The sequence below is a fragment of the Mobula birostris genome, chromosome 1 (genome assembly GCF_030028105.1).
Source record: "Mobula birostris isolate sMobBir1 chromosome 1, sMobBir1.hap1, whole genome shotgun sequence".
Lineage (NCBI taxonomy): Eukaryota > Metazoa > Chordata > Chondrichthyes > Myliobatiformes > Myliobatidae > Mobula > Mobula birostris.
Genome location: NC_092370.1, coordinates 76386449 through 76403528, shown reverse-complemented (window position 1 = coordinate 76403528; position 17080 = coordinate 76386449). Strand labels below are relative to the sequence as shown.

The following is a 17080-nucleotide window of genomic DNA, read 5'->3' as shown; positions in this document are numbered from 1 at the left end:
ATTTAGTTAGATCATTAATAATGATGTTTTCCTGTCTGTTTGTCTCTTTCCTACCGGTACGCGTATATGTTGTGTGTCGCACTGGCAATCTTCTTGTTCTCATATAGCTTCTGAAGACATAGCTTCACCTGAAGAGAAACAGAAAGAAAACAAATAGCTGTTTTTGACTTCCATAACTGGTCATATTCTGTAGGAAAAAAATGAGAAGATTTAAAGGGATATGGGCCAAACATGAGCAATGGGAATCTTGGTCAGCATGGATACACTGGCATGCAAAAGTTTGGGCACCCCTGGTCAAAATTTCTGTACTGTGAATAGCTAAGCAAGTAAAAGATGAGCTGATTTCCAAAAGGCATAATGTTAAAGATGACACATTTCTTTAATGTTTTAAGCAAGATTACTTTTTTATTTCCATCTTTTACAGTTTCAAAATAACAAAAAAGGAAAAGGGCACGAAGCAAAAGTTTGGGCCCCTGCATGGTCAGTACTTAGTAACACCCCCTTTGGCAAGTATCACACCTTGTAAACGCATTCTGTAGCCAGCTAAGAGTCTTTCAATTCTTGTTTGGGGGATTTTCGCCCATTTTTCCTTGCAAAAGGCTTCTAGTTCTGTGAGATTCTTTGGCATTCTTACTCTTTTGAGATCTATCCACAGATTTTCGATGATGTTTAGGTCAGGGGACTCTGAGGGCCATGGCAAAACCTTCAGCTTGTGCCTCTTGAGGTAGTCCATTGTGGATTTTGAGATGTGTTTAGGATCATTATCCTGTTGTAGAAGCCATCCTCTTTACATCTTCAACTTAATTTTTTTTTTTTTTACAGACGATGTGATGTTTGCTTCCAGAATTTGCTGGTATTTAATTGAATTCATTCTTCCCTCTACCAGTAAATGTTCCCCATGACACTGGCTGCAACTCAAGCCCAAAGCATGATCGATCCACTTCCTGTGCTTAACAGTTGGAGAGATATTCTTTTCATGAAATTCTGCACCCTTTTTTCTCCAAACATACCTTTGCTCACTGTGGCCAAAAGGTTCTATTTTAACTTCATCAGTCCATAGGACTTGTTTCCAAAATGCATCGGGCTTGCTTAGATGTTCCTTCGCAAATCTCTGACGCTGAATTTTGCGGTGAGGACCCAGGAAGGGTTTTCTTCCGTTGACTCTTCCATGAAGGTAATTTTTGTGCAGGTGTCGCTGCACAGTAGAACAGTGCACCACCACTCCAGAGTCTGCTAAATCTTCCTGAAGGTCTTTTGCAGTCAAACAGGGGTTTTGATTTGCCTTTCTAGCAATCCTACGAGCAGTTCTCTCAGAAAGTTTTCTTGTTCTTCCAGACCTCAACTTTACCTCCACGGTTCCTGTTAACTGCCATTTCTTAATTACAGCACAGACTGAGGAAACGGCTACCTTAAAACGCTTTGCTAGCTTCTTATAGCCTTCTCCTGCTTTGTGGGCATCATTTATTTTAATTTTCAGAGTGCTAGGCATCTGCTTAGAGGAGCCCATGACTGCTGATTGCTGGGACAAGGTTTGAGGAGTCAGGGTATTTGTAAAGCTCTGAAATTTGCATCACCTGGCCTTTCCTAACGATGACTGAACAAGCCATAGCTCTAACAAGCTAATTAAGGTCTGAGACCTTGGTAAAAGTTATCTGAGAGCTCAAATCTCTTGGGGTGCCTAAACTTTTGCATGGTGCTCCTTTCCTTTTTTCCATTCTAAAATTGTACAAAACAAAAATAACACACTAATCTTGCTTAAAATGTTGAAAAGAATGCTTCATCTTTAACTTTATGACTTTTGGAGATCAGTTCATCTTCTACTCACTTAACTATTCACAGTAACAGAAATTTTGACCGGGGGTGCCCAAACTTTTGCATGGCACTGTAAATTGGACCCAAGGGTCTGTTTCGGTGCTGTTTGACTCTTTGATAAAATTGGCATCTATATTTCCAAAATCAAGTGGTCTGAATAAAGTGGCTTCCATTGTAACCATTGGGACTTCTCTTCAACCATTCAGTTCTTGAACCAACCTATAAAACCCTAGTCACTACAGTTTAGCAACACTATGACCACTATGCACTAAAATTCCTTGCATTTTTTGTTTGTTCTACGTGTGTTCTTTCACATAAAACTTGTGTATAATTTACGCTTCTCTTGCAAATGTTGCTTATTCAATGCTCTGCATGCCTGTGATGCTGCTGTTTGCATTGAAACTTGACTTTGGAAAACGTCAAAGGGAAATCCCATATTTCTGAAGCACCTCACAATAAGGATGTCCAAGCACACTTTAGTTTTGAACTACAAGACTGCAACCCCTCCTTGTCAGTGGAGTGCTCCCTTGGTGCTGTCCCTCTATACTGAATGTTGCAATGCAGCAACAAGCTGGGGCACAGCAAACTCTCATGATAATGACCATGGACAGGCACATGGATGGGCAAAGTTTAAAAGGATATGGACCAAAATGGCAAATTATTTTATTATTGTCATATACCAGGTACAGTGATAAACTTTGTTTTGCATATTATCCATACAGATGACTTCATCACAACAGTGCATCAAGGAAAATAGCAGAATGCAAAATGAAGTGTAGTGCAGGTCGACAATAAGCTGTAAGGTCATAATGATATAGATTATGAATTCAAAGAACCATCTTATTTTATTAGGGGACTGGTCAATAGTCTGATAATACCAGGATAGAAGCTGAGCTTGAGCCTGGTGGTACATGATCTCATATCTTTTGTCCAATACGAGGATGTGATTATAAACAGCTCTACTTGTCTGCCTCTATCTATGATCCAACCTAGCACCATCTCCCAACTCCACTTCTCCCTTCCATTCCCTCCTATAGCTGGCACAAACTGTCCATCATAAAACGGGGGCAAATGGAGTTAAGATGGGAATCTCAGTTGGTATGAACCAGTTAGGCCGAAGACCCTGTTTTTGTGCTGTGTAACTATGACCTGATAACCCGGCTGAACAATAAACACCGGCAAAAGAGTGCAGAAAATTTCTCAGCTCCTCAACGACAACTGGATGGGGTCAAAATCAGAATCAGATTTATCATCACTGTCATAAATTGTGAAATGTTGTTTCAAGGCAGCAAGACATAAAAATTACTATAAGCTACAATTAAAAAAATATGCGGATGAATCAGCACACAGGAAGGAGAATGAAAATCCTGCTGAGTAGATGCCACAACAACAACTTCTTACTCAATGTCAGCAAGACCAAGGAGCTGATTATTGACTTCAGGAGGAGGGAAGTGGAGGTCCACGAGGCAGTCCTCAATGGGGGATCAGAGGTGGAGAGGGTCAGTACCTTTAAATCCCTCAGTGTTATTAATTCAGAGGATCTGTCCTGGGCCCAGCACGCAAGTGCAATTACGAAGAAAGCACGGCAGCATCTCTACTTCCTTAGAAGCTTGTGAAGATTCAGTATGATATCTAAAACTTTGACAAATTTCTATAGATGTGTGGTGGAGAGTATATTGATTGGTTGCATTACAGCCTGGTATGGAACCACCAATGCTCTTGAATGGAAAATCTTACATAATGTAGTAGATACAACCCAGTCCATCACAGGTAAAGTCCTCCCCACCACTGAGCAGGAAAGCAGTGTCCATCATCAGGGAATCACACCACCCAGCTCATGCTCTCTTCTCACTGCTGCCATCAGGAGGAAGATACAGGAGCCCCAGGACTCACACCACCAGTTTCAGGAATAGTTATTACCCCTCAACTATAAGGCTCCTGAACCAGTGCAGATAACTTCACTTGCCCCATCAATGAATTGTTCCCTCAACTTACGGACTCACTTTCAAAGACTCTTCATCTCATGTTCTTGATATTTATTGTTTACTTATTTACTATTATAAGTTCTTGTCTTTCTTTTGTATTTGCACACTGTTCGTTCCCTGTTGCACACTGTTCGTCTGTCTTGTTAGTGCAGTCTTTCATTAATTCTATTATGGTTTTTGCATTTAGCCAGTATTCCCGCAAGAAAATGAATTTCGGGGTTGTAATATGGTGTCATTTATGCACTTTGATAATAAATTTACTTGGAACTTGTTCAAAAGAGGAATTGTAAGGTAGTGTTCATGGGTTCAAGGACTGTTCAGAAATCTGATGGCAGAGGGGAAGCTGTTCCTAAAACATTGAGGGTCAGTCTTCAGGTTCCTGTACCTCCAACACAGAGCAAGCACCAGATGGTGAGGGTCCTTAACGCTGGATGAGCCTTCTTAAGGCACCTTCTGTTGAAGATGTCCTCGAAGGTAGGGAGGGTTGATGGAACTAGCTGAGTATGCGACCCTCTGCAGTCTTTTTCAATCCTGCATGTTGGACTCTCCATGAGGTAGTGATACAACCAGTCAGAATGCTCTCCATGGTGCACCTGTAGAAATCTGCTGGAATCTTTGGTGACATACTAAATCTCCTCAAACTGCTAATTAATTATAGCTGCCGGTTGTATGTTCTGATAGGGTTTACTCCTCTCTTGTTCCTCACTACTATAAACTCACGGCAGATGCACCCTCGGGCCACTTGCAATGTATGAGTGTCTCAGGATCTGTTACACGGCTGTTGCAAAGGTATCTATAGTCACTTAGTTGAAGTCTAACAGTTCTCTTTCTTGATGTAGAAGACTATCGATGTAGATTGTACACTTATCATCAGCATTAAACATCTTAACGAGCCAGAACTTAAATTGTATTGTAAGACCATATGAAGTCAATCTCTGAGGTGGTTGTTACAAGCTCTTTTTGCCAAGTTATGCTCTAATATTTCAAATTAAACTCAGAACAACAGATATTCTTTGTAGCAGTTACAGTCTGATAATAGTAAAATGCAGCTCGATACATATCATAAAGCTGCAGTGTTTTACCACTACCATCTGAAACCAGGGATGGAATTATCCCCAAGGATGCATTTATTCCACAGCCATTTTCTCAAAGAAACAATTGGAATTAACTACCAAGAAATGGCATAACAATCAAATACGATGCTTAAGATGTCTGGTTAGCACGATTTACTTTACTGCTAAAATGGAATCGTAGTCAATTAACGCAAATACTAAACTGCTTGGGTCTCAAGTACATTTAGACTTCCAATGCAGGAATCTGTGCTAAACTTTTGCTAACATCTGTCACGGTGTCACCTGATTACCAAGAACAAAAGGAGGCAAAAGTACACATCCACTACCTGTGGTCTGGAATTGACAAAAGCAATGTCCCTGCATTTATACAGTACCCATTAAGTCTTTTCCCTCTAACCCTAAACCCTTGCCCTCTCTGTCTAAATGATTAAAATGCTCATCAATCCACTGTGAATGACCCAGTTTCCACCACTCTTTCTTGCAGTGTTCCAGCTATTCACCACTCGGAGTGAAGAGAGTCCCCCTCAGATCCCCTCACCCTAAAGCTATGCCCTCTAGTTTTATCTACCACTGATACGGGAAAAACTTTTCTGTCGTCTTCCTTTTCTATACTTCTCATAACCTTATATACCTGAATCATGTTCCCTCTTAACCTCTGCCATTCCTGGGGTCACAGGCCCTGTCTCTCTTCAGAACTGAACTGCTTGGGTTAATACATGGAACTATGACTTTGTGGCCAGTACAGAGACTTGGCTGTCACAAGAGCAGGAATGGTTGCTGGATGTTCTGGGGTGGGACAGGGAGTAAGGTAAAAGAAGTAGGAGAGTGGCATTGCTAATCAGGGATAGTATCACAGGTGCAGAAAGGAAAGATGTCTACCAAATTAATATAGGTTTGTCCATCATCATCGATGAAGACCGCGACACCATATAGTACTTTTTTTTACGAGATCGAGTTGCTAGCTCGACACCCAACCCGGTATGGATGGAAAGCGTGCCCGGGAGCGGCCCGACTGGATTCGAACTCGGGAACCTTCGCTCCCGGAGTCCGGCACTGATATCACTGCACCACCAGCCAGCTTGATGGTGTCGAGACTAGTGCTTGATTTGGATTTAAGTGAGGGAGAGTTGCGCAGCGTCAGCCTCACTCTCTCTACCCAATTCCCATCTGGATCCAGTGGCAAGAAAAGAGTCGAGACGGCTGGAGATGGGACTAGCGCAGTAGATGACCAGGACGTCTTCTGTGTCTTGTCCTGCTCTACACGTTCCACGACGCTTGCAGAGACCGCCTTCTTGACCATTGGACCTTCCATTGGTCTCGTCCGCTCAATCTGTTGGAGTCTGTCTTCACATGCTGGGATAGACAACTCCCTACCTCACCGAGGTTTTGAGACCCGTCGGCTACCCTCACCTGGTTTAGTCGGCTTGTCGAAGCTGTTGCCTGGGGTGTGGCCGCTGTCACATGTAAACAGCTACGAGGAGCCACAGGTGAGAGCTGAGTGCCAGGTGGGGACCAAAGGTGGACAAACTGCCTTGAAAAGGACGCAACATGTTCCCCCACCAGAGGTGCTACCCCTCCCTGATGCCCCATATACCCCTACCAAAATTAGTATAGGTGGGAGCATTAATCAGGAAGGGAGCAATCACTTTATTGGCAGCATGCTATAGACAACACCAACCCCCGCCCCCCCACCCCCATAGCAACAGAGAAACTGAGGTGCAGATTGGAGAAGGTTTTGGAAAGATGCAAAAATAGCAGAGTTGTTGTCATGCACGACTTCAACTTCCTCAATATTGATTGGTTTCTCCTTGGTACAAAATATTTAGATGGGGTGAAATTTGTTAGGTTTATCCAAGAAGGATTCCTGACAGTATGTAGACAGGCTGTCTAAAGGAGAGGCCTTATTGGATCCTGGTACTAGGCAATGAACCTGGTCAGATAACAGATTTCACAAACACAATGACCACATCTCACTGATTCTTACATTGGGTAGGTATAAGAGCAGTTGCAATAGGAAAGTATTTAATTGTGAAAGGGTGAATTATGAAACTATTGGGCAGAAAAATGGGAACAGATGTACTCAGGGAAATGCACAACAGAGATGTGGAAGTTATTTCAAGAGCACTTGTAGGGGTTTCAGGATAGGTATGTCCCATTGAGGTAAGGAAAGGATGGTAGGGTGAAGGAATCATGGTTGAAAAGAGATGTGAAACATCTAGTGAAGAGGAACAAGAAAGCATACTTAAGGTTTTGAAAACAGGGATCTGACAGGATGCTAGGTTGTTACAAAGTAGCCAGGAAGGAATTTAAGAATGGACTTAGGAGAGCTAGAAGGGGGCATGAGAAGGCCTTGGCAAATAGGATTAAGGAAAACCCCAAGGCATTCTACTCGTACATGAAGAACAGGAGGATGACTAGATTGCGAGTAAGACCAATCAGGGATAGAAGAGGAAACCTGTGCCTGGAATCACAGGAGATAGGAGAGGTCTTCAATGAATACTTTGCTTCAGTATTCACCAGACCTTGATAAATGTGAGAACTGTGTGAACCAGGTTGATATACTTCAACATGTCGACGTTAAGGAAGAGGATGCACTGGAACTTTTGAAAAACATTAGGATAGACAAATCCCTGGGGCAGAATGGGATATACCCCATGTTACTACAGAAGGCAACAGAAGAGGTTGCCGTGCCTTTGTGATGTGCTTCGTGTCCTCACTGGCTAGAGGAGTAGTACCAGAAGATTGTAGGGTGGCAAATGTTATCCCTTTGTTCATGAAAGGGAATAGGGATAACTCTGGGATAGAACACTGAATGTTGTGTCAATAGTGGATGAACTAGTTGAGAGAACTCTGAGAGAAAGGAACTATGAGAATTTGCAGATGCATAGTGGACTAGGGAGTCAGCAGGGCAAAGGACAAAATAAATTGATGAAGTAGAGAGATGGAGGTGGTCAAACGGATTTTATTAAAGCATGTGACAAAGAACCCAATGGTAGGCTCATTCAGAAAGTCTTTTACCTTCCTCCCTGTTCCATTGGAAATATCTAAACCCCAGAACATCAGCAGTCATCCCTGCTCTCGGCGGCTGATGTTTTTGTTACGTTTTGTTAGTTTTGTTGTACGGGTGGAGGGGGGGGTGGAAATCGATGTTCTCACTGTGTTCTGTTAGTTTTGTTGCATGGGGGGGTCGATGTTCTCACTGTGTTCTGTTAGATTTGTTGTATGGGGGGGTCGATGTTCTCACTGCATTGTTAGTTTTGTTGTAGGAGGGGGGATTGGGGGGGTCGATGTTCTCACTGCATTGTTAGTTTTGTTGTATGGGGGGTCGATGTTCTCACTGTGTTCTATCAGTTTTGTTGTTCGGGGGGTCGATGTTCTCACTGTGTTCTGTTAGTTTTGTTGTAGGAGGGGGGGATGGGGGGGGTCGATGTTCTCACTGCATTGTTAGTTTTGTTGTATGGGGGGGCCGATGTTCTCACTGTGTTCTGTTAGTTTTGTTGTATGGGGGGGTCAAGGTTCTCACTGTGTTCTGTTAGTTTTGTTGTATGGGGGGTTTGATGTTCTCACTGTGTTCTCTTAGTTCTGTACGAGGGGAGGGTTGGGGTCGATGGTTCTCTACGTTATTAGTTTTGTTGTGTGAAGGGAGGGGGTTTGGTGGTCGATGTTCTTGTTCCATTTTGTGCATGGGGTGGGGTTTTAGAGGTTGATAGTTGGGATGTCGTTCTTTTTTGTGCTGGGTCTTTGTTTCGTGGCTTTATAGAAAAGACAAATCTCAGACTAATGAGTGCAATACTGAGCTGAGAAGTGGCAGACAGAGCTTAATCTGGAAGTGCGTCAAATGACACTGTACACTTTGGAAGGTTAAACTTGAAGGCATAATACAGGGTTAATGACAGGTTTCTCAGCAATGTGGGAGAACCGAGTCCACGTGCATGGATCAATCAAAGTTGCTGCACAAGTTGACAGAGTGGTTAAGAAATCATACGGTGTGGTGACCATTCTTAACTGGGGGGAATTGAGCCATGAGGTAATGTAATGCTCTATAAAACTCCGATCAGACCACACTTAATGCATTGTGTTCAGTTCTCATTAATGGAAGCTCAGCTCCTATTTTGGAGTCAGAGTTATACACCACGGAAGCAGGCACTTCAGCCCAAATCAGTTTTGTCAACACCCTCCAGTATTACATTCAAAGGTTCAAAGGTTCATTCATTCTCAAAGCATGTATCCATATACAACTGAAATTTGTCTTCTCCATACAGTCAGAAACAAAGAATGAAAATGAAAGTCATCCAGAGAAGAATGATTAAACCCATGCTCCCCCCCCCCCCCGGCACAAAAAAGAACGGCATCCTGATCAATTTTTTCCAGCTTCTGGTAATTTCTTCTCTCTCCTCCCTTCTCTCTCTTTTTCCATTCCCCACTTGCTTTGGCGACTCATTCCATATACGGACCACCCTCAGTGAAAAATTGCCCCTCAATTTCTTAATAAATCTTTCCCCTCTCTCTCACATTCTTGATTTCCATAAGACTGTGTGTATTCACCCTATCTATGGCCCTCATGATTTTATATAACTCTACTGGGTCACCCCTCAATCTCCGAGCCTGTTCAGCCTCTATCACTCAATCCCACAAGTTCTGGCAATATCCTCAAAATCTTTCCTGCACTCTTTCCAGCTTAATGGTTTCTTTCCAGAATGATCAATTCTGAACATGATATCCCAACTTCACTCATCACTACTTTGAACTATGATTACAGACTCACTTTCAAGGACTTTTTATAACTTATGTTCTCAGTCTCATTTTTATTCGCACAGCTCGTCTTCTGTACATTGGTGTTTGTCAGTTTTTGTTTATGAATATTTTTTGTAAAATTCTTCTGTATTTTTCCCTTGTAAATATCTGTAAGAAAATTAATCTCAAGGTAATATATGGTAACATTTCCATACTTTGGCATAATAAATTTACTTTGAACTTGAACTGCAACATAACATCCCAACTTCTATACTCAGTGTCCTTACTGATGAAGCTAAAAGCCCTCCTTACCACCCTGGTGACCTATAATTGATGCAACAAGAGGGTGTACCAGAGACAGCTCACTACAATAAAGCAAATTTACAAAAACATCTTTACAAATTTGCATTAAATATGAACAAATCACTGCAAATAGTTAACAATATACTTGGCACTGTCATCTGTTAAAACTCTGACACAAATATTTTTTTTTTCATTTGGCTTTTTAATAGGCTGTTTTCCACATTTTTGGCACAGTTTATTGCAAGCTCATAAATTATACAGGGGGCTGTATTCTAAATGGACATAAAAGTATTCATGAGGCTTCAAATCAGCTTTAATCAAGTTGTTGCTCCTTTGATTTCAAAGGCCTAATTTGATCTCTCACCATCATTATGAATTAATGCAATGACAAGGAATGCAAATGCCAGGTTAATACAGTGGGGGTTTACACTAAGCGATGAGAAATTAAAACCTCTTTTCAAATCAAAAAGTTCTTAAAGACCTCATAAAATTTCAATTAAATTCTCTTAGGAGATATGCTTATAAACAAAGATCTTCCTCTTAATAATAAATATTTTCCAGCAACTCTTAACTCATTATTAAACTCATCAGAAAATCATTTAGACTGCTGTTGAAATGCTTTGATGAGTTTGTTGAAATAGTCAAATGCCCAGAGGCTGAAAATGGCACAGGAAGGAACCATTCAGCCTATTGTACCCATGTCAGCCCTCAAAGTACCCTCCAATTAGTCCCAATCCTGTTCTTTCCCAATGACTCATAAATTTTGCGTCCAAATTTCTAGCCAACTCTTTTGAAAGCTTGCCTTAAATCCACAGGCATATCCTTCCCGACCACTAGTCGTATCTACAGGAGGTGCTGCCTCAGGAAAGCAACATCCATCAAAGATCCCACCATCCAGCCCATGGCACGTTCTCACAGCTACCATCAAGCAGAGTGTGCAGAAGCCTGAAGTCCGACAGCACCAGGTTCAGGAAACAACAGCTACTTCCCTTCAACCATTTGGTCCTTGAACCAACTGGCACAAAACTGATCATTGCCTCAGTATAGGACCATTTAGTACTACAATGGAGGTTTTTTAAAATCTAATTGTGTTATTTTTATAAAATCTCTTGTACAATTTATGTTTTTCTCGTGAGAAAAATGCTGCTGCATTTAAGTTTTTAATTACACTTGTGCATAAGGGTATTGGACGTATGACAATGAACTTAACATTGAACTTGCAGTCACTGCCTTTTTAAAAAGATTTGAAAAAAGATCATTCTCTTCTCAAATTCTCATGCAAGGACCAAAATAAGATTAGGAAATCGGGATTAAGACATCTTCAGGCAAATTATTGGGAAACATTTAATTTTTATTTAAAATTAAACATTTTAGTTTTAAGGGGTTGGTAAAAAGAGTATAAAATAACAGCGCAAAATTATGCCATTCGTCCCATTGAGTCTGCTCCGCCATTCCATCATGGCTGATTTATTATCCCTCTCTACCAGGTAGACTACCTCACGTCAGACCTTGAGAGAACTAGCAGAAGACAAATGTGTTTCTGGCGATTAGTCTCGGAACTCAGGGTGAGGGATCATACATCTACCCTGGAGAAGAGACTGTTATAGGGCACCTTATCTATCACTGGAATAGAAACAGAAATGCTGAAAACACTCATCAAGCCAGGCAACACTTGTGCAGAAATAAACTGTTAACATCCCAGGCTGAAGATCCTCCATCCAGCTGTGTTTGACTGTGCGAGTTTGTACTGGTATACTAATACCACATTTATTTTGTTAGCAAACTTCCATGCTTTGAAGAGCCAAGAAACCTCCCCAGCAACTCTACTTCCTCATAAGGCTAAGTTCAGCATGTCCCCAATTACCTGTTCAGATGCATTATGGCTTGGTACGGCAAATGCTCCGCCTCTGACTGCAAGAAACTATAATAATTTATTCCAGTTTTGATATACAAGTTTTTAAGATCTATAAAAAAATTCTTAAAATATCTAAGATTTTATTGATACAATTTTGAAAAGGGGAATTTGACCTCACAGGTGCTGCCTGATCTGAGTTGTACCAGCATTTGATTTTATTTCAGATTTCCAACATCTGCAGTTTCCAATTTTTACTTTTTGTCCTTTATGTCCCTGGTCTCTGAAAACCCCTCAATTGCATGGCCAGTTCTGAGACATCATTGCTACTGAACAGCAGGAATTTCTTTGAACTCATGTGCAACAGCAAATAATGAAGAGAAAAAAAAAGAGAACCACAGGAGCTGATCATCTAACAGCATGACCTTTGGGAAGAAAGGTCAGTGAAGTTGCTGCAAAATTTAGGCTAACAATATCCCATCCGAACCTTCTACACATGGTCCAATAGAATAGATCTGCTGTATCCTGAATTTTTTTTCCTCACACTTTCTGAGAATACTTTGCACCATTTTCCTTCAAGACAACTTAAACATAGTACATAGAACACAGGCCCTTTGCCCCATAATGTTGTACCTAACTAATTAAACTAGCAATAAAATGCCTAACTAAACTAATTCCTTCTCACAACACAATACTCATACCCATCCATTCTCTGCACATTCATCTGTCTATCTAAAAGACTCTTAAATGCCTCCATCACATTTGTCTCCACCACCACTCTTGGCAGCATCTTTCACACACCCAACGGTCTCCATGTAAAAATCTTACCCCATACATCTTCTTTTAATGCACATCTTAAATGCACACCCTCTGAAATTAGACATTTTGCACCCTGGGTGCAAGATTCTGACTGTCTACGCTATCAATATCTTAGAAAACTTCTGTCAGATTGCCCCTCAGCTTTTGACGTTCCAGAAAAAACTACTCAACTTTGTCCAACCTCTCCTTATAGCATATGCCCTCTAATCAAGGCAGCATCATGGTGAACCTCTTCTGCACCCTCCCCAAAGCCTCCACATCCTTGAGAACTAAATGAGATACTCCAAATGCAAATTAACCAGAGCTCCATAAAGCTGTAAAATAGCGTTCTGATTCTTGAACTCAGTGCCTTGGCTAGTAAAGACAAGCATGCTGTACCTGTTTCAACATCACCACAGGAGCAAGGTGTGCTTGGAACGTACTCCGTCGATCAGTGATTGGCTCCCCATGGGCCATCGGTGGAATTTCCGCATCTAAAAATTGACGAACCCAATGAATCACAGGTAAAACCATGTTGTATATGAAACATTAATTCTAGATGCTTTTTAAATGGTACAAGAGATGCCCCACAGAACCAGAGCATCCTTATACAGAGTTAAAAGCTAACATGCCAATGCAACAGACAGGTATAAACCAACTAACAGAGCTGAAGAAACTCACTAAGATAAAGATTAGATCAGTTTTATTTGTCACATGTAGATCAAGACATACAGTGAAATATACAGGTATCGCTTGCACCAACCAACACAGTCCAAGAATGTGCTGTGTACAGTCCACAAGTATCATCATGCTTCTAGCACCAGCATAGCATGCCGACAACTTACGAGCCCATATGTCTTTTGGAATATGGGAGGAAACCAGAGCACCTGGAGGAAATCCACATGGTCTCATGAAGAACGTACCAACTTCTTATAGACAGCGCAGAAAATAAACCCAGATCACCCGTGCTTTAAAGCATTACACTAATCACTATGATAGCATGCTATCCAGAGTCGTACAGCACTGAAAACACTCTTCTGCGCACCGCGTCCGTGCTGGCCTTTGTTGCCCATCTCCATTAAGCCCAATTATCTGCATTAGAACTATAAATTTCTATGTCTTGCCAATTTAAAATCTGCCTAAATATCTCTCAAATGTGGTGACTGATTCCACCACTCTTCTGCCAATGAGCTCAGATATCAACCTCTCTCTGTATGAAAAAAACCTCTTCAAATGCCCTTTAAAACTGCTCCCCTCACATTAGATCTAGAATGGGTACATCAGGGAAACAGGCCAATCAGCCCAACTTGCCCATGCTAATCAGCAGGCACCCTTCCATATTAATCCCATCACCCAGTACTAGCTCCATCACTTTCATTGTCCAAGCAAATCAAATACTCTTCTAAAGATGTGCTAATCTCTGTCAGTGACCCAGCTACAACCACCCTCCAGAAGTGTATTCCATGTATTCACCACTCTGTATGAAGAAGGTCTCCCTCAAGATCCCCTCTGGACCTTCTCCCCCTTACCCTATCCCCTTAATATTGATACCTCTAGTATGACATTAAAGTAGGATTTGAGGATAAGAGTATGGGTGTATTACTACCATGCTTAATTGCATTGGCAGACTGCACCCGGGGCATTGTGCACCATTCAGCTTCCTTACCCAAGGAAGCATCTTCTGTCCTTGCAGTACACAACTATGTAGCAAGTTAAACAACCTCTCAAAAATCACCCGAGACGGAAGCTTTCCTCGGGTTTTTAATGAGATCTCTTACTTTGAAAGGATTTTGCTATTTCAAGGGCAAATAAAGAGTGGATGTGTCTTTCAACCTAACACACAGGAGTTTAGTCATAGTCATACTTTATTGATCCCGGGGGAAAGTGGTTTTCATTAGTTGCACCATAAATAATAAATATTAATAGAAATAGTAATAGTAATATTACTATTAGTAAATAGTAAATAGTAATAGTCATAGAAATAATAAATAGTAATAGAATAGTAATAGAAAATAGTAATAAATAGTTAAATAGTAATATGTAAATTATGCCAGTAAATTATGAAATGTCCAGGTCCAGCCTATCGGCTCAGGGTGTCTGACCCTCCAAGGGAGGAGTTGTAAAGTTTGATGGCCACAGGCAGTAATGACTTCCTATGACACTCTGTGCTGCATCTCGGAGGAATGGGTCTCTGGCTGAATGTACTCCTGTGCCCACCCAGTACATTATGTAGTGGATGGGAGACATTGACCAAGATGGCATGCAACTTAGACAGCATCCTCTTTTCAGACACCACCGTGAGAGAGTCCAGTTCCATCCCCACAACATCACTGGCCTTACGAATGAGTTTGTTGATTTTATTGGTGTCTGCTACCCTCAGCCTGCTGCCCCAGCACACAACAGCAAACATGATAGCACTGGCCACCACAGACTCGTAGAACATCCTCAGCATCGTCCGGCAGATGTTAAAGGACCTCAGTCTCCTCAGGAAATAGAGACGGCTCTGACCCTTCTTGTAGACAGCCTCAGTGTTCTTTGACCAGTCCAGTTTATTGTCAATTTAATGTTTGCACATTGGGCTTCCCCCCAGGTGCTCCAGATTCCTCCCATGTTCCAAACAAGTTTCACTGGGTGTTTCAATGTACGTGTGGCAAGTAAACTAGTCTCTCTCTTACTTGCTGTAGAGGGGTTGAAGATTCACCAGACTATTGGATACAGAGGGACTCTCCCGTGAGGAGCGATTGAATGGACTGGACCCGTCATCTCTATGAGAACAATGGAGGGTAACAGGAATCATGCAAGCTACAGTAACAGGCAGGCTCAGATCATGGTGGAATATGGAAAAAAAAAAGATTAAATTGGTAACATACACAAAATGCTAGAGGAACTCAGTGGGTCAGGCAGCATCCACGGAGGGAAATGAACAGTTGATGTTCCCAGTCAGACCCTTCATCAGGACAATTGGCGAACTGGATTAGTATTATCACATGTACCAACATAGTGAAAACTTTGTTTTGCATGCCATCCACACAGATCATTTCACTACAACAGTGCATCCATATAGTACAAGGGAAAAGCAATAACAGAATGCAGAATAAAGTGTCACAATTACAGAGTAAGTGCAGTGCAGGTAGACAATAAGATGCAGGAGCCACGAAGAAGTATTTTGCAAGGTCAAGAGTCCATCATATTGTAAAAGAGTTATGTTCAATATTCTTATATTGAACGGGATAGCAACTGCCCTAAGATTAGCAGCTTGAAGCAGAAGCTTAACCCAAGCAGGAGTCAATGGCATTCAACAAGCACCGCAGTGATGCCTGAAAGGCACTCAATGCCCATTGAGATATGGATTTTAGAAAAAAGTGAAATCTGTAGTGAGGGAGAAAGGTATTCAACATATTGCCTTAGTGGGGCAGAACATGGCTCAGGGTTTCAATACCAGCTGATCTCCATATCGCTCCAGCACTCCACTCCTTCAAGCCACCACTTAACCCTGCTCTCTGATCAACCTGTCTCTGCACCTGCTCAGCGTCTGTTCATTTCTCAGGGTAAATGTATCAGAACAGTTCACTGATATTACAAAATAAATGCAAGTTGTTGCCCCTCGATAATGGTGTCCCCAATCCCAACTTGTTCAGAAGCAGAACTGTGTCCAACACTCACCATCCAAGCTTTCGCTGATGTTCCCCTTAAGTACAACTTGCTGAGAAGACGACTGGCATCCCCAGTGATCAGCCTCCTCTGTTTCCTTCTGTGTGCCTTGAGCTATTGCAGACAGATCACATTTAACTAGCACATACTGAAGCATGGCATTTAATAGCACAGTTTTGCAATGTTCTGTTAAACCTTAATGTATATACAATACATTAAACAAAAGAGTCAGCCTGACTTATAACATTAACCTTACTCTTCATTTCAGATGCTGACCAACTTACTGGTTATTTTGAAAATTGGTTTATTGTTATCATAAGAGTTCGATTCCCAGCAAGGTAGTCAAGGAGCTTACAGTGGAGGCTGAGTGGTGACCTTAGAGGTTTATAAATTCTTACGCTATATGGATGTTTCTTTAAAAAACAGGGAGGAGAAATCTAAGTCAAGAGGGCAGAGGGGAAAGATTTGAAAGAGCAAGTTTTTCCACAGAGGGTGGTGGGTTTTGTGGAATGAGCTGCCAGAGAAAATGGTAGAGACAGGTACAATTATAATGTTTATAAGGACAGGAACATGGATATGAAAGGTACAGACAGATATGGGCCAAACGCGGGCAATTGGAACTTGTTCAATACGCTTTCTCGGGATGAGAAGGTGGCCAAGGAAAAAAGATTGAGACTTGGCAGTGCTCCTAATTTTAGAAAAATAATCTCATTAAAATGTGAAAAAAATTCTTACAGTACTTGACGGGACGTTGAGTTGACATGTCTTCTGACTGGGGATCTGGAACCAAGGCTCACTGCCTCCAACTAAGGGGGAGAAGAAACTTCTTCATCCACAGAATGATTATCCTTTGGATTGCTCTTCCTAAGAAG

At 41.6% G+C, this 17080-nt stretch overlaps 1 protein-coding gene across 1 annotated transcript in view; it reads right to left on the bottom strand.

Moving 5' to 3' along the window:
• impact (impact RWD domain protein) overlaps window positions 1-17080 on the bottom strand; it is a 42388-nt gene that overhangs the window by 10190 nt on the left and 15118 nt on the right. The window contains exons 6-8 of the mRNA XM_072257592.1: window positions 16221-16322; window positions 12957-13051; window positions 55-128 (exon numbers count right to left, since the gene is read on the bottom strand). Of these exons, the coding sequence (XP_072113693.1) occupies window positions 55-128; window positions 12957-13051; window positions 16221-16322 (271 nt within the window). The remainder of the gene's footprint in view (window positions 1-54; window positions 129-12956; window positions 13052-16220; window positions 16323-17080) is intronic.